The sequence below is a fragment of the Lytechinus pictus genome, chromosome 17, assembly GCF_037042905.1.
Source record: "Lytechinus pictus isolate F3 Inbred chromosome 17, Lp3.0, whole genome shotgun sequence".
NCBI lineage: Eukaryota > Metazoa > Echinodermata > Echinoidea > Temnopleuroida > Toxopneustidae > Lytechinus > Lytechinus pictus.
In genome coordinates this window covers 17,828,408-17,847,328 of record NC_087261.1, presented here as the reverse complement: position 1 = coordinate 17,847,328, position 18,921 = coordinate 17,828,408, and the positions used below count along the sequence as shown (strand labels likewise).

General features: G+C 34.8%; 1 protein-coding gene across 1 annotated transcript in view; it reads right to left on the bottom strand.

Moving 5' to 3' along the window:
* Positions 1 to 12,837: 12,837 nt before the first annotated feature.
* Positions 12,838 to 18,921, bottom strand: part of LOC135157157 (plexin-B-like) — a 43,473-nt gene continuing 37,389 nt past the window's right edge. Inside the window, exons 28-35 of the mRNA XM_064111852.1 lie at positions 18,624 to 18,723; positions 18,095 to 18,186; positions 17,645 to 17,737; positions 16,845 to 17,008; positions 16,171 to 16,318; positions 15,539 to 15,679; positions 14,783 to 14,860; positions 12,838 to 14,218 (exon numbers count right to left, since the gene is read on the bottom strand). Of these exons, the coding sequence (XP_063967922.1) occupies positions 14,180 to 14,218; positions 14,783 to 14,860; positions 15,539 to 15,679; positions 16,171 to 16,318; positions 16,845 to 17,008; positions 17,645 to 17,737; positions 18,095 to 18,186; positions 18,624 to 18,723 (855 nt within the window). The 3' untranslated portion in view covers positions 12,838 to 14,179. The remainder of the gene's footprint in view (positions 14,219 to 14,782; positions 14,861 to 15,538; positions 15,680 to 16,170; positions 16,319 to 16,844; positions 17,009 to 17,644; positions 17,738 to 18,094; positions 18,187 to 18,623; positions 18,724 to 18,921) is intronic.

The window sequence follows — 18,921 nt, the reverse complement described above, 5'->3', positions numbered from 1 at the left end:
TTTTTTACTGAGGAGATTTCTGATTATTAAATATAAAGATTATATGCTTGTGGGTCATATATCAAGCGAGCGAGCATAGCAAGCGAGTGTGCTAGTTGGAAGAGCGGTTAACACAAGCAACTTATAGAGAATGGGCACTTATAAAAAGGCAAAAGGGCACCCATTGACACATGACACACATCCTTCTATTTCTAAGAAAAAAATGGCACTAGGAACGTCTGTAAGGGGGGGGGGGCGTTTTTCTTTTGGAAAAAGGGGCACTTTGTTAGTGCTTCAATAAGTGTGGGGACACTGTCCCTTCCCCCAAAGTCACCACCCCTGATGGGCAGAATGGATAATGTCCTAATAATTAAAGGGTAAGTTAAAAGAAAAATATGAAAAATATGAAAATTCTCGAGTTTATTTTTTTTTCCATTTCACTCTCCTTCACCACTTTTTTTTTTCTTTCTACATGTACTTCACTCAGTTTTCTCTATACCAGCACTGCTCTATACATTTATCGGTACTACCCTCTCTCTCTCACACATATTTCTCCCCCCCCCCCTCTCTCTCTCTCTTCCAGTGCTTATCCCTCTTTTCTTATATAACTTTCAGGTCATGTGATATCTAGTATAAAGTACACTAAGTTTTGATAGAATACTGTAATTATCTTTTATTTGCATTGTTATGTTTTAATTCATGAATTTGTACATTGGCCCCTTAATATTTATGTATACACCAATAAAATTATATTAAAAACAAATTCATCCCCGATTGTGTCTTTTGCTTTCATCTCTCATCTGTGAACGTTTGATGCATTTGTGAGTTAGTTTGTATGCCATTGTGTGTCTTTTTGATTTGATGTGTTATGATTGTGTTAATTTAATTGGCTTGTTCTTGTATGATTGATCAATGAGTGATGGTGAAATGTATCAGCTACAAAGACTTGGTCTATATGGATATACATGTATCAGTACATTTTTACAGTCAGTAGGCAGGTCCCAAAAAAGTGGCTTCTTTCATCCAAGTGATATTCATGACTTGAGAAGTTTTGCATATTTAATGAGCTTGATGCGGACCAAAACACCTCTTTTCATTCGGTCATTGCTGCTGTAATTGTGCATTGAATTTCATGATTCTGGTATCATTGTAAAGAAGAATAATTATTCTTTCAGGTCATGTGTTTGAATTTATTCAAAGATTTTGTAATATAGGTAAAAATTTTGATCTAAAATATGCTACAAAATAATTATTTTCACACTTTATTTTTGTTTAAGCCCAAATGATTTTTAAATCATGATAAAGGTGAATATGTATGCTTTAAAATGGTATAGGTTTCAAAATAAAAAATGGTTTAATCGGGTCAAGATCACACTTTTCATTGTCCAAGTACATAAAGCAGCTTGATAACAAGAATACTGCACTCTGATTGGTCAAAGGGACCACACACTGGCAAATTCCAACGGTTCCAGTGCCTGGGTTCATGGGAAGGTCACACTTCCCATGTGGTAATCTCCTCAAATTACCAGCGCCTGTTGTTCTGTGAACCTTATCCAGCCAATCAGAACTCTGGATTTCAGTACAAAATTTCAGAAATCTCGTCTTGTACCTTGGTGGGAAGTGTGATCTTGACCCGATTAAAAGGTGCCGCATATCAAGAGTGGCATTGTGAGAAAGTACAGAAGTTCAGCTTTATGGTGCTATATATATCATTGAGGCTCAAAATATAAAGTTTTGCACAATTTCCAAAAGAAAACAGAGGAATAAAATTAAGTTTTGAGGCACATTTTCAGGCCAAAAATTTACTTATTTATCAAAATATTGTATACAAAATAAATAACCCGTATGAAAGAATAACATTTACTCTGTCTGATGGTGCAATGATAATTCATTTAAATAGAGGTTAAAACAGGTAAATTCTTAGAGAAAGAAAATCTCACGAATCACGAGATTTTGCAAAGAGGATTCAGCCACGAGATGATTTGGATGAATCTGGCCTTTTTGCTCATTAGCATAGGGACCTGCGGTCTGACTGTTTATGAATGACACTACACATGAATTAAAGACACACACTGCACTCTTACTGCCACATACATGCAATATAACACTCACAAACAGGAATGAATCACAGTGGTGCTAAGAAGTTAGAAAACCCCACCAGACAATGAATATATTTCAAGTGTTCAAGTCTGCCATGTTTTGATATTTTATCCTGAAGTCAGGTAATATAATATTACATTCAATAAAGTTTGTTTGTCTGGGCTCACCAAACAATGTAGTGTTGTTGTCTCCACTCAACACTCCGCATGCAGGAGTGCTTTTTCTGGTTGAGTTCGCTAACTTTTTAGAATCACCGTACATGTATACAGTGTATTAATAAATTACAAAAAATAAAATTCATCAAGACAATTGATATTTTTCAAACCGGTTGTCAAAAGACAGGAACATTATTTCACATTAAATCAATAGTTATTGTCTTTCATAAGTGAGATACACTGCACTGAAACTTTTGGTAAATGGGAATACAAAATAGCTGAAGGTTTGCAATAAGGCTATGCAATAATATGAGAAAAAAACATTATTAGAAAGGAATAATACAAAAACATAGTAATCAATATTGCAATAAACAACACGTAATGTGGGAAAACACCAGTGCATTACACAAATCTTTTTAATTTCCCCATTATGATTCTGTATTAGTGATTTCAGTCTCCTTTGTAGAGGTAGAATCTCTGTAGTTACTAACATAAAACAATGTACATGTAATCTGTTTAAAGCACATAATACATATCCATCTTCCTTGTCCATTTGCCTTTCATGACTTACAGAGCCAAACTACAATGGCTAAATAGGAGTGTGAAATTGAATATGTATACATTTTTTTAATTCTATGTGAGACTTCACATCTGTAGTTAGTCAAACGAAATAAATGTCTGTTCTTCCTTTAATCTATGGGAACAGTAATGGCATTTGTTTAGTGCTAATAATCCTCAATCAAATTTAATGAAAATGATTCAGAGTCATTTGCTCAGATAAAATTTCTGCAGTAAACAAATAGATCTACAAAACTCTGTAGTTTGATAGCATGTAAATACACTGCACATGTTCATATTAAAAAAATCATTTAGATTTAAACATTTTGCATTTTCATAACTTGAAAAAAGTAACAAATGATCCGCTTAACAATTGTAACATTGAATGCAGATGTACAATATTCATTGGAAAATAGGACACATCAATATTTCTATTCAAACACAGGGCTGGCGATTTTCAAATTCATTTTTCACAATAAAAAAAAATATCTGATTATTTTTTTTTTTTGAAAACAAAGTGCAAACACCAAAAATGTAACCCTTACATTGACATCAATTTTAAAAAAAATCACTAAGCTGGTAAATATTTGATTTCTATGTTAGTCTATTATCGCCAGCAAAATGTTGCTCATAAAATGCATCCTACAGGTAATGTGTGTCTCCTGTCTTGGCTAGTAGAGGGTCGATGCACATGCTTGCTAGAGCCTGGCCATAGGAGTCTCATGGGTGAAGAGGCAGGGGTATCATAATCATTGCCAATCTCCTGTGACAATGACTGGTCCTTCTCTGCATCTGAGCATGCTGAGGGGTATTAAAAAAGGAAAGGGAAAGATGAGTCTAAGGTTTTTAAAGGTAAAGATACAGCCTTACAGGATAGAGTAAAATTCATTTCCCATAAGTCATTTCTTGTAACCATTATTCTATTTATTTTTCAAGGAAAACTCAGTCTGCATGGCAAATTTGTACAGGATAGTAATTTTTATAAACATTCATGTAATAACCCCCCCATCACATCATATTGCAGAGTTCAGAGTGGAATTGATGCTACGGTAACTCCAGTTGTTTTTACCATAGCATGATCTAGATCACCTCAGGCGATGGTTCGTATAGGTTCCACTACACTTCACTACCGCTACTCTCCGCTGCACCTATCCGAACCATCGAGGAACAAAATTATCTCTCAAACACCAGTGACAAACTGTGTCACTTTATAAATGGTACAAAAGGCAACATATCATGACAAAAATATACATTAAGCTTACTCTACAGTGCGTCTTGTATTATTGATGAAGAACAAAAAGAAACAAGATGGCGACGTAAACATTACGCAAGTTTTCCCCATCTTTTCATATTTTCCTCGTTTTTTTAATGAATTCTTGTTTTAAAATGAAATCAATATCGTAGAAAATGAAGTTGTATCTCGTTTAGACTACATGATTTAGGGCTACATCCTTTATAAGTAGAAATATCAGGGGCGAAAGTCTGTTTTTTGCGCGGTACACACACACGAATCATGAGAATGGGACGCAATCCCTAGCTCCGTCATGTCCGCCGAGAGTAAGCATTCTTTATTTAGTAAATGAATGACCGTCGTTTCTGGGGATTTATTTAACAATTTCTGACATTTTACTGTATTTGTGAAGCCAACGCAGTTCAGCGGAACAACCAAATACTACTAGTCTACAGAGACTGAAACTTTGAAAGTGCCTTGGCTTGGTCTAGCCCACTCATGGGTTCAATGCATCTCGGGTGCGAAGGATTCATATGCACATGGTGCACGCGAATCTTTCACACCCTTTTTACTAAAATAACTATGCCATTACAGTTTACCTAAAGTTTCTAATTGTGCTATGACACTTACCGAACCATATGGATCGTTTGTTGACTTCTCTTTGCTGTTTTTTTAAGAAAAAAAAAACATTTTCTCGTGATCTTCACGTAGATGCCGCCGGATCATCGTGGATATCAACTTTTGCCTAAAGAGGGCGCGCGATATTATTCACAAGACGTTTGTTTACGGTTCTGTTGTTGTTGTTGTTTTAGCTTATACGGCGCGTGTCATTCAGTAGTGAATATCTGCAGCTTGTACTGCTAGCTGTATTTTAGACGCTTAGCATTATTTTCCTCTTTCTGTTTTTTTTTTTTTTTTTTTTTTTGCTGTCAAGCGGTATTTTCTATTGTAACGCCATCAGCAATGATGACATGTAAAGAGTCGCCTTGAAATGAAGAAAAATTGTGTCACATTAATTCGTTTGTTTGTTTCCTATTTTGTTGCTCTTTTTCTTCTTCCTCATCTATGATCAAAGGTGAATACCTTTTTTTGATATCTGTTCTAAAAGCTGGACATTTTAAACATTTTGTTCAAATAAATAAATCAACAGGATAGTAATCAAAATGCGATAGAGCTGCCCGAGCTGAAAATTCTGATACAAGGACTTGAAAATAAAACATTATGAGCACTTTTTATAACCATGATGAGGAGACCTATATATATATGTATATGAAATAAGCTAACACGAAAAAAAGACGTTTTGGGGACTGTTAAATAAGAATTCATGAGTGGGATAGGTAACTATCTATTCTATTCTTGTTCGTTTTCTATTATTATTTGTGTGTTGTGTTTATTTTTCTTGAAGCACCAAAAGGTGGACATGTCCGATAAAATATATTAACGAAGTCATGCACCATTATTATCATAAGCTAACGGATTAAAATGCGAGCGTGAAACATGAGCTTCTTTTTTTCTTAATTCAGTCTTAACGATACTTTTTCATCATATTTCAAAGGTGAATCTCATGATTCAAAATGATAAATGCTTGTCGCACGGGCAGAAATAGCGGGACCAACAGTTATTTTCAATATTCCGAACTGCATTCTGGACGTTGTATTAGCACCTTTGTATAACAATTAAAAGGGTAGGCCTATTTACCTTACAAATTATGCGAGCGTTGAACTTTTGGACATTTAAACCTCAACAAATGGACATTCTAAGCATTTTTAAAATATAAACAACATCATTACTGTCACTTACAAAAATTATGCCAGCGCGAAGCTCGCACTTATAATTTTTGATATTGATGACAGGACTGTATCTAAATGAAAAATAATGCGAGGGCATTTGCGCTTAAGATTTAAATTTGGGATTTGAAAAGTCCGACAGATTACCTATACTTTTAAAAAAGGAATGACATCCAGAATTCAAGCGCAAAGCGCCAGTAGATTTATGTTGAAGTCAAACCTAGAACAGGGACGTTGAACCTTATAATCATGAAAAAGATGGTATTTTTATAAATAAAACATGGAAGTCTAATTTTGTTTTAGTGTTAATATTCAGATCTTCAAACTTGACATTTTCCTATCCCCTTCATCATTCTCTCTCTCTCTCCCTTTCACGCCCCCTCCATTCCCTTTCTCGCTTTTCCTTTCCCTTCTTTTCTTTCCTTTCTCCCTCCCCTACTGTTTTCTCGCTCTTTCCATTTTTCTTTTCCCCTCCCTTTCCCTCTTCTTTCCCCTCTTCCTTTCCTTTGTTTTCTTTCTATTTTATGGTCTCCTTTTCCCTCTCTCTCATCTACCTTTCCCCCTCCCCTTTTCCTTTCCCTTTCCCTCTCCTTTTTTGTGCAAACATTAACACGAAAATCTTGCTTCCTACACACACACACACAAACGCCCGCAATCTAACACACGTAATGCAAAACAATCGGGACATTATCATTTTGTTCATTTTGTTCGGAAAATCTCTTAAAGGTCAAGTGCACCCCAGAAAAAAAAATGTTTGAATAAATAGAGAATTATGAAACAAGACTAACGCTGAAAACCTCATCAAAATCGGATGTAAAATAAGAAAGTTATGACATATTAAAGGAGAATGAAACTCTTGGAGCAAGTTAGCTTTTGTAAAAGCAGAAAAATCAAAGAATAAGATCAACAAAAGTTTGAGTAAAATAGGACTAGCAATAGAAGAGTTATGAGCATTTGAATGTCGAGATCACTAATGCTATGGAGATCCTCCCATTGGCAATGCGACCAAGATCATTGATGTCACAGATTAACAACTCTCCCCTTTTGGACACTGAAAATATACCCCAAAACATTTTTTTTTTCTCATTCTAATCATATGACAAACGATTCATCAATGATATAATCTGGCTTGTGAAACCTCTGTACTTGTCCTCTCATAAAGAGAACACCTCACCTTGTGATAGACTCTATAAAAGTGATAATATAAGTGAAATAAGTACTAAAGTAATGAGGGAGTTGTACGTGTGTGACATCACAGATCTTGGTCGCATTGCCAATGGGATGATCTACATGGCATTAGTGATCTCAATATTCAAATGCTCATAACTTTCTTATTATTCATTCAATCTTCCTCAAACTTTCAACAATATGTTTCTTTGATTTTTCTCTTTGATATGGATTCAGCTGGTTTCAAGGGTTTCATTCTCCTTTAAAGTTTCGCTTATTTATCACAAAACAGTTACATGCACAATTCATTGATATCTAAATGAGAGAGTCAATAATGTCACTCACTATTTCTCTTTTATTGTTCGAATTATACAATATTTCAATTCTCACGACTTTGACCAAATAGGACCCTCTTTAAGTATATACATAAGATGCAACCTGTTGATTTTTGGTACAATTTCCTATTATGCGCCGACGACTTGAATCGAGAATGTTCGATAGGAAAAATTCGCATTTCGATTTTTGTTTGCGTAATTTCCACCGCAGTATGAAGGATGACTAAGGACGGACCGAGCGAAGTATCCTGGTTGAGATTTGGAGGTAAGCGATAAAAACACCTTTATCAATAATTTCTAATTCATTTTTAAAATGAACTAAATCATACGATCAAGATTAACATAGTGGACAAATATTGAAAGATTTGGCGTTTCATAGTCCCTCACATTCTTGTGATGAATGAAAACGTCAAAATGCACTATGAAATCACATGCGTTGTGCGAGGTTAGTATACTAACCTCGCATGTTGTGTGAGTGGGTCTAGCCAGCGTGCGAGTCTGGATCTCTGTCGTGTCTTGGAAGGTTTACCGTTACTTAGGACAATAGCCAATATGCACATTCCTTTTGATAAAGAAATTAGTTGTATTATCAGAGTTCATGGAATTTACCTGGCATTTCTCAATCTGCATGCAACTTCATCTTCACAACTTTCCTCCAGGAGTCCAGCTCCAGTGGCAGTGCTCCACGCAATCGCCAGTGCAGCAAGGACACGAATACCCTGTCCCACGGCTTCACTTCTGTGTAAGTTGTCAAGAAACATCTTGGCGACTTTGCTCTCTTTACTCGCTTCCACGCTGATCCACTTGGCCGCACACTCTCTACATTTCCGATGATTTTTTTTCCTCTAAATTATACAAATTTACTCCTAGTGGTTATTACATGAATGGAACAAAAAATTGATTCCATGGACTCGAAATCCTCCGGAGCACTGCCACTGGAATCGGTGTCAGACGATGCTATCTTCGAACTTGCGCCGGACCGGAGGTTCGTGCGTATGAAACAAAGAGCGTGATTGGTTGTAAGCTAGTCAGTCCGCAAATCACGCTATGAGTGCTGTATTGTGATTGGTTATTTTCACCGAGGAAATGATAAAATCTCGGCAGTTTTTGTATGATATTGTTCATTTTTTTCAGAAAACGTGCAAGTTTTGTCTTTGACGTGATACATTCGTGGTATTATATACTCTGCGTTTTACACAAGTCATTCATTCACTCTGGTCATTCTTAAAGTAGCACGTAACACAAAATTTATATACTACACATTGTTTAGCGTAATTTGTCTTTTCACATATAGGTTTAAAGTAGCCAATCAAAATTCGGTATCAAGGTGACGTCATATCGGCTTTAGATTATGTTCAGTCGATTCTACGCCCAAAATTACCCATAATCAACATGTCAAAGTAAAAATCTAACACGAAATATAATTTTGGCGCACTTTCAACTCATTCTGGATCAATGTGCGCCGCCGCGACCCTGTGAACACGTTGGTGTTCGATATGTTCAACCTGTTTATTTGTCAGCCCCAAGTTAACCCTGTAGAAATCTCTCACGATCTTTTCCGTATCTTCCTTTTCCGACTTCTCAGAGATTCCCATATTCACAACATTTTCACGGCAAATATAAGCCGCGAGTCTGTATATTTCCTTGTGTCTATCTGACTGTCCTTTAATTTCCTTTTCCAAACGCGGAATCTCCTTCTTCAAATCCTCTGTTTGATCATTCTGAAATCTTAGCGCTTCAGAGAACTCCTTCAAACGCTTGTCAAAGCTCTCCACGTGCTGAGATAAAGTAATTTCTAGCTTATTTAAACGTTCATTCATCTTTTCCATATGGGAATCCAATAACTTCTCAATCGATGGTAGTAACTGGGGGGCTTTCCGTGCTACGGTGCTATAAATCGGGCTTGTCGGCGTCAGCTGTCGACGCAGCTTCGATTTGTGTATTCACAGCTGCAATTATCATTTTGTTTATATATGAATTTTATTTGAATAAATAATACAGATAACTACAAAACAAAAAGGTGACTATTCACCATTTAAGATAAAATAGACAAATGAAGCACTGAAAACATATACTTTGCCAGTCTCTGGATATATTGAACAGTTTATTATTCCACACCATTTTTGCCTTAAAAAAAAGAAAAACAAACAAACAATTCAAATCGCTAGAATAAACATGTCATTTGATTTGTAATCATGCCCCCCAAAAATATGCAAAACAAATAAAATAAAAATTAAGGGGACCGCACACCTTACGATTGGTCTGCGACCCGATTTTGGAATAACGCGTAGTAGAATTTGATGCTAGTATTGAAACATGGAATATTTTACTGTTTAATATTAGTTAATCTTCGCACGAATACCTATATGTTCAAATCTGTGACAATGATATCATCCTTCTTAGAATAAAAGCGAATTTAATATCTAGTCGTACGATTGGCTAGGTTTTGAAACTAATTTGGCCTTTACTCCAAAATAAAGGCTTGCAATCTTTCATAATGGTTATATTAGTATTCTTTCAATTAATTTTAACTTCCAATAAAATTATATTTTTCATTCACATTTTCAGAAAATTAGCAAAATGCGATCTGTTCCAAAATCGGATCGCAAACAGTCGTAGGGTGTGCGGTGTCCTTAATATGTTATAGGTAGACAACAAGGATTACGGTGGTTATACATCGACAAATCATGGTTTCACATCAACAGGGCTGGATGGTTTTATATATTTTGGGGTGGACGTTTAGATACTAAATTCACGTATAAGAGTTTGGTTGCAAAAAGGGTTAGGTCCACTTTGGACCATTCCGAGAAAAACCACGTTTTTTATTCCCACTTATGGCAATATTCTTATGAGAAACTAAATTGTCATGATGTACTACCCTATCATGTGAACATAAAATTGGGTATACAAGAAATCTACCTGTCTTCAAATTTGTTTCTATACATCTTTTTAAAAATTATCATTGTGGACCTAACCCCTTTTGCAAGCAAACTGAAATGAATCCAATCGTTTTTTATTTAAAAAGCGATTTTTCTTTGCCACTTTCATTCACGTTTTCATTTGAATTTCAAATTTTCTTTGGTATCATCAGAGTGACTAAAAATTTAGAGGTTTAGTGACAGAAAACAATAAAAATTAATGAAAAAGGGATCTAACCCCTTTTGACAAATGAGTTCTTCAGAAGAGTTTGGTTCCAAAAGGGGTTAGGTCCACTCCACGAAAATCATTTTTTTTAATTCTCCCATATTGCAATATTCTTATGCGAAACTGAATTTTCATGATACCCTATATCATGAGTACATAAAAAGGGGTATACAAGAAATCTACCTGTCATCATATTTTTTAAGATATTCTTTTCCAAAAAAAATATGTGTGGACCTCACCCCTTTTGCAACTAAACTGAAATGGACCTAGCCCCTTTTGAAAAAAAAAGGGATTTTCTTTGCCATTTTAGTTCACTTTTTAATAGGAATTTCAACTTTTCTTTGGTATCATCTTATAGAGCTAAAAAAAATATGTACATTGAGACATAAAAATCAAATTTGATGGAAAATGGACCTAACGCCTTTTGCAGTGAGCTCTTCGTATATCAATATGAAAGCTATTTCAAACATTAACCAGATACTAGTTTTATTCTAACACTTGTCAATATATCGGCCCCTGAAATATGCAATTATGTTAAAACTCATGCGGAAGTACAAAATAAGCAACATTCCACTTAGAAACAACCAATCAGATTGTACGTTAAACCCCCAAACGTCATGGGTTAGCTAAACTCTCATTAATGATACCATTTAAAAAATAAAGTAATTCATAATCCCTATAGTCGAAATGACAGAGGCTGAGTAAACAGATGTAAACAATTAAAACTAATATCATGTATTTGAATACTTGTCTTGATCAATAAGAAAGCGTCTTCTTATTAAAGACATAAGTAGTATCTCTGAATACACATCACTCAACTATTGTTTCTGAATATACATAATATAATAGCATTTCTGAGTATAAAGCGATCCATACATCCTTATCATATTGATATACGCAACAAACACAAGCCAGACATAAATGAAAGTAAAAAAAAAAAGAAAAATCTATACAGATAACAATGTATTCTTTAAAATTATTTTCACAAAAATTATTATCTCGAAGTTAGTAAAATAATACAAAAAACATACTCGCACGCGCATTCGAGGGAAGCTCGGAGAAGAAATCACATTCGGAAATGTCAACAGGTAGTTAATTTGCTTTGAACAGATGTTTTTTGTTTTTGCAGTTGCGAATAGGTTTAGGTTGTTAAAAAAAAAATGTCCGGTATTGGGGCACTACATAATACAGGGTACTTTGTGTACAACCTGCACTGTTAAAAAAAACTGTGATCTTAGAGAAAAAAAAAAGATTTTGCAGAAAGCAATAACAGAATCATTCTGTACATTCATAAAACATTACCTTTTCTGCAATTTAACGGAACAGGTCGGTTTAAAAGGGGCAAAAGGCTGTTTTATCCAAGGAATTTTGTAAGATTCCATACACCAAATACCAATTTCCTGTAAGATTACGCAATCTGGTAAGATTACAGGTGTTCTCGAGACTCTGCTAACAGTGTGTGTAAAAATGGGAAACACGTGCCTCCATATAGGTCTGAAAAGGGGCGCAATAAAAATACACACCTTTACCATGTTTACTTGCTATACTATCATGCGAGATTTTGGAAGGAAAGAATATGATGAGCAACTTGTAGATAGTAAGATTGATTATAGTGGGGCAAAACCATTATACCATTAAAATTAAAATTAAAATTAACTTGTAATAAAGATGGCTTATGTGGAGCAGAATTCGCAGGGTGCCTGTGTTATTTTCCAGATCATCAACTTTGCATCAGGTCAGTTTCTTGGCATGAAAATACTGAGTACCTCCAGGTTATTGAAAGGTAAATAAACGCATGAATGCAGTACATGTCATCTAATTCAACCGAAATTTAAAGGAACCAGTTGCAATTTCAATTGAATCGCGACAATATCAAATAATAACATATTCCTTGGTTATTAAGACGTAGAACATGACGTATGCAAAATAAACAATATAAAAGCTCTTTGAAATAGGGCCTATATATATAGTAGTACAAAATTATAATACTCTCTGATAATACCATAATTCACAAAATATCAAGTAATTTACAATCCCTATACGCTTCAGATTTGTTTTTCTATCAACACACTATAAAATTTAATCATACTACGAATGGAGAGTGAGAGAAAGAGAGAGAGAGAAAATGAAATTTAGACGTGAAGCTACGAATATCTTTAGCAAAACAATTACAAACATGATTATACATTTAGTCTTACTTTACGAATACAATACTCTACTAATAACCAAATGCTGCAGATGAAACAAGTCTGGATATAGCGTTAATATCATTTTAGTGAATAATGTGGTCTTACATAAATGTGTAGCAACTTGACATCACACAAAACTATTTTTGCAAATCTATTCACCTGTGTAAAGCGCATGTTCTCGCATATTTCTTTAAGCGTACACATATTTTCCGGTTTGCGGTAATTTTTGTATTTTTTACACGTTTGCGCATTCCAAAGCTTGCACGCCGCATCGATTCTACAACACCCCGTAAATCTTTTTTTTTTTTTTTTTTTTTTGGGGGGGGGGAACTACCGACGAATGATAGCTTTTGTAAATGGTCAGCAAACTTTGGTTCAATCAATCATTTTAAGTCAAGGTCTGGCTTGATTTGCCCTACTTCTTCTCGTGATCTCGAGGAGTAAACTTGTTGATTGCATGACGTAGGATATACATGTAAATAACTAACCTCGTGGTTTACACACTATATACTGGATTTTCATATTTGGAGTTCTAACGTTACTTCTATCTTGGATGTTACATATTCTGGAATAGCATCTGTGGACACATAATGTGGATTATTTCATTCGTTCATTGTGTACCATGGTAAAATATTCGTTCGTTATTTATCACGGACAAGATAACATCGACAAGTTTCATTTTCATGGGATTTGTGCAATAACTTTGGACTTCACTTTCGCTGCGATTCATAGATCATCCGCCAGTTAACAAGAGCGTGAAGAACTAGCTTTAAGTTGATCGCTTCCTCCTTTGTTTAGTAACTTTAGTTAAATATCTACTGGATAATTTCGCTCCGAACTTCAGTGGAGTTTTGACTTTTGTGGACACATTGCGGATAAAATTGAAGCATGAGGCACCTGCGTCGGTGAGTAGACCAAGTAGGGAATTAATTTTACACCACAGAACACACAATAATGATAATCAATATCCTAAATATAAATTTCATTACATTTTGGAGAAATCAAGTTCGTTCAATTGAAAACCAAAAGTAATACACTTATTGTAGCAGTATTGACATGATAGACGAAAACGTCTAGATTAATAAACATTTTTTTTTTTTGGGGGGGGGCATACAACGCTGATAATATTTGAAATAAATTTGAATATAATGGCGCCGCTTAAACAAACTATATATATGTATACAATAAGACATGTTATCATTAAACACAGCGTTTTAAGATTAATACCCCAGTCACATTTGCTCTACGGCAGCCGTATGGCGAGTCGAAAACAGCCGGTTATTTTTTTTTTTCAAACCACCTATGTATATAGCTGGTACAAAAATGTATTAATTAGGTATTTTCACATATGTAATAGAAATGGGGAGCCTAAATGCAATGCTTGATTATATTATGTGAAATACGGTAGGTTATGAAAGACATTTTTGAGTATGATTGTAATATTACAAAATCATAAAATCAATATTGACTCCAAATGCTATCGTGAACATCTATACTAGTAATATCTGCAGATCGAGATGAGACATGCTAACAGCTATCCCTCGTTTGGCATCTTTTCTGTGACCGAATCCAACTGTATAAAAAAGAGAAAAAAGTATAGATTCACCTTTCAGATAAACTGTGTAATTTCTCTATACACACATTGTAATAAGAAACGGGGTGAAAGTGGGTCCATTATCATATCCCTCTCGTGTTTACAATGATCTTTGGAAAGCGGGCTTTTTAATGAATGACAATTTTTGTCTAAAAAAAATGCTGCCAACTATTAAATCTAACACTACTGACAATCTTTTACTTTTATTGATAATCAATAAAGGTGCTGGGAACTTTCTGCCACTTTGGAAAGCGGGCTTTTAAAATCAATGACGATTTTTATCGTCTAACAAATTTGCCAACTCTTTAATCACACACTGATGATAATGTTTTACTTTAAAAATAATTGAATGTGCTTGGAAATTTCTGCCATTCATGCTCTTGTAGAATGAATCTCGTTTAACTTGGAATTGCTACCAACATTAATAATTATAAGGTACCAAATGCAAGTGTCATAAAAAATCTACTACAGCACTCATTTTACATAAATGAATTATTTTGCACAAATAATAATGAATGCGAAATTGCTACTAAATCGACTTACTAGAGAGCCTGCATCATTAGCGGTGAAGTCGTACAACTTTTTAAGGGTTGCTACTCGACTGAACAGACCAGAAAAATCCTATGAGATGGAATGGACACAAAAAGTTTTATTTTCAATGCTTACACAAGGATAAAAGCACAAATAGGGTTTATTCCTTTGGACTATAAGTAGAAAAGTAGTCAAGTTGAAAGTTAAAATATATACATATATTTTAACACATGAATTATTTCTATGGAAATATATAGAATATATATCTTTGTTGTCCTTTCTCATCTTTACTCGAGAATTAATAGCAAGTAACAAAGTATTGATTAAACAGATTTCAGTAATTTCAGATTTCAGTAAACACAATGATACCTAAATTAAGGAAGTAAATTTGTCATTATTTTCATTGTAATTTATATTTATTGTCATGTTTATCATTGTCAGTTATTTAATCTCCTTAGTAATCTCCTTATCATTAATACAATCATTGTTACTTGTTATTTTTTATCGAATCGTCATTATCCCTAATTACCGATTTAACATGAATATAGAATAGAATAGAACTCGTGTTTGTTATAAAATTAATAGACGATAACTCAGCGTGTTTTCTTTACATATTGAAACCAAACCAACATTGGGATACGAAAATTAGACTTCATTTCTAGTTCTTCTTTCGATAGCGGAGTAACCATTTTCGTGTTTGCAAAGTCATTTTCCATTTTAGTTTCAGTATTAGGGATTATTAGAGACCACTAATAAATGTAAAATTACATTTGCGATGGTTTGGAATTCCTCTTGGAGTTCTTCTGCCGTTGGTGGCGTCAGTCCTTTAATGCTCTCATAGTAATCGCCAATGGTAGCGATGTATCCAGGTAGATCCTTGTAAAACAGTACTCGATTGAGTGCAGAATCCTGAAGAAAAAAAAATCAAAATCAAATAGTGATATAAATTAACAACAATTAGACTTGATTTTATCTGCTCACCTGATCCTCATCGGAAGAGCAGTCAAGAAAGAGGGAGAATAGGCTTACTTTTGTCCTAGATTTGAATTAGTCGTTTACTTAGTAGAACTTAAGCTGTTTATTACTGGAGCAACAAGTTTGGTAATGGTCAAATGAACGGTGGAGAAGAGCCTCTTCAAAATAATAATAATATTGTAGGAAATTCGAGTTCCTTCTATTTGAAACAATCACATCATCGACTTTCTATTATCATTCCAAACAATCTAATAAGTAAATTAACTAATTCATGTCACTTCCAAGTTATTTAGACTTATTTTTCTTGACGCCAAATGTCTTTCCATGCTCAAGTTTATTTCCATTCGATTTTATGCAATCGACGCCCGAAACTTCATTTTGAGTATTGATGTAGCATTACCTTTCTCTCTTCTCTAAGTACTGACCTTGGTATTTTCAGATCGGATCTTCTTGCATGCATTGTCCAGCATGTTAGCCAGGACCGATACACTCTGATCAGCAGACCTTGACTGACGCATGTCGAAGACGTAAGATGGGTGGGTCAAAGTGGTCATCCAGTAGTGCAGTGGTAGACTGGAATTAGAGATATAACATGAAATATATTATGATCATGTACAATAAAGAGTCATTCTTGCTTAGAACGTTACTTTAACAGTTCTCTGAATGATTAAAATATCGCATATATATAGCCAATAGCTGACGTATAACGAAACACGTAGCCTGCATTTTCAACATACATGAATAGTATTGCAGCAGCCAGCAGGAATATCAAAGCTAAGAATTAAAACTACCGTCACCCTCTAGTCCAAAATGATTACCCCTAGAGTAGTCTTCTGATTATTAAGTTGCCTTGTTATGTAGGACAAGACATAGTGAAATGTCAAGGATATTTTTTTTATTAGTTTCTGACGTCTGACGTCACAAATGGATGGGAATAAAATCAACATACCCTCTATAACCTCTATAAAGCTTTGTCAAATTGAAATTGTGGACTGGGAGAAGAAAATAAGAGGTGCCCTTGATTGCAATTGCAATTGACCTGTAACAATTTGTCCTGTGTGCAACCGAAGGAGCACGAGACCGTGATAATCCTTATTACCTGCTGCTCTTCCAAGCTTCTGCAATCTCTTCTTGCTTCTCGTCGCAGTACTTGTCCGCCATCTTATCAAATAAGTCAAAGAGATGCTTGATGGTGCGTGGTGTTTCGGCCGGCTTCTTGAAGACGCATGTCAGGAACCCGTCAAGGCGCGGTTGGATTGTTTTCTAGTCAATAAACGTTATACAAAAGTAATAATGATGATGATAATAATAATGGTAATAACAACGATAACAAAAAATAATAACAATGATGAAAAATAATAGTAATGATAATACTACTACTACTAATAATAATAATAGTAACAACAACAACAACAATAATTAAATTATCTCCTATTTACTAATGGTAGCCACTCTCAGCTGTAAGGTGTTCTTCCAGCAGGCCCTCCATAACATAGTTTGTAATTACTACCCTTTTCCATTCTCATACGTCAAGCGCCAGACAAGTAGGCAGAAGGTCCCATTTTTAAAGTCTTTGGTATATGACTCGGTCGGGTTTGAACCCAAGACGGGTTCATGAGGCGGGCGCTCTGCCACTGAGCCACCACATGCAATTTTATTAGAATTCATTTGGGCCGTTATGTTTTCGTTGTGTCATATAAAGGTATTCCTATGTCATTGACTATTGGACGGTTAATATCAATGCCACTCTAACAGTTCTCAATAATACTTTAATCTAAGATTTCAGATGGTACATGTACACTTAATACAATGTGACATGTGCATGCATATTTTAGGTAAGGAAATAAGGACGGCACAATATGTTTTGGGAAAATGTAGTAATAAATGATTATTGCTAACCTTGGTGACAAGCAAACGAGGTGCCAAGAATTCACGATCAAGTTTAGTCTTGGATTTACTGCTGCTGTCCGTAGGAACTTGGTTCTCAGGAACCTAGAATGTAAATAATCAAAAACAATGAAAAAACAAATCGTAATTTCTCTGAGAGAGTCCTTATAAGGTATATGCGGAAACTGTAATTGGCGAAAGGGGGAGGGTACGTTTAACGGATCATTTTATACGAAAAGGGGATAGAACGATGATTTCATCTTTTGAGTTACACTAGGTGATTTTGATGATTAATTTGATTGATGTCGCAAAACATTTTCTTTACCTGTTCGGATAGAACTGTTTCTGAGCTAGTGTCAAAGGCTTTTCTGGACGCCGATGAGAGCGATCTGTACCGTACTATCATTATTACAAAATCTGTATTAACAGTTATCTTAATTGTTATAAAAACAAATTCCTTACTAAGTGGATGAGACGTTGTCCGCTGGCATCCATCGTACGGACTCGCACGTAGTCTCTGCTGGGAATATCATCGGTTCCTGTTTCCTCAACATCTTAGTAAAACAATAAAGGAGATTAATGATTAACAATACAATTTTGATTAATGTACGTGGTGAATGTGTAATATTTATACTAGATAGCTTATAAGCACAAACAGCTGACTTCTCAATGGATTTAAATTAAAGCTTTCGTTGGTTTGTCCACCTAATAAAATTGCATTATGCAATTGAATAATGACTGATTGATTAATCTCTTTATTCATTTTTTTATTTTAATCTGAAAAAGAGAAACATCAAGCAAGTTAGATAGCGGAGTCTGCGATGTTGTCTCAGATGCCCCTACCCCGTGTTTTTATCGTCATTTTTCTATTATTTTTAACCCTTTGACATAAGTTATAAAGACGATTTTCATTGATGTTTTTCCTTGTGAGTTATAAAAACGATTTTCATATATTTTTTTTCCTTGTGACCCCCTCGGACCCATATCTTACATTGTTGGAAGAGTTGCACCCCTGGGGTCACAGGCTCGTATACCCGTGCGTCATTGGTGGATGACTTGGTAATAAGGGCCACTCTGCTACTGTCTGGAACCTGCACAAATTCATAATATCAAAGGAACGATTTATTTTCATGATGCTATGAAGAGCAAAATGAACAACATACATATAAGAGCGATAACAATTAGGCCTACTACAAAAAAATGAATGACCATTCGTAATAATGAAATGAGAGAAACATACCTATCTTACAAGTATAATCCAGGCAATTAGGAATATCTCGTATCACAAA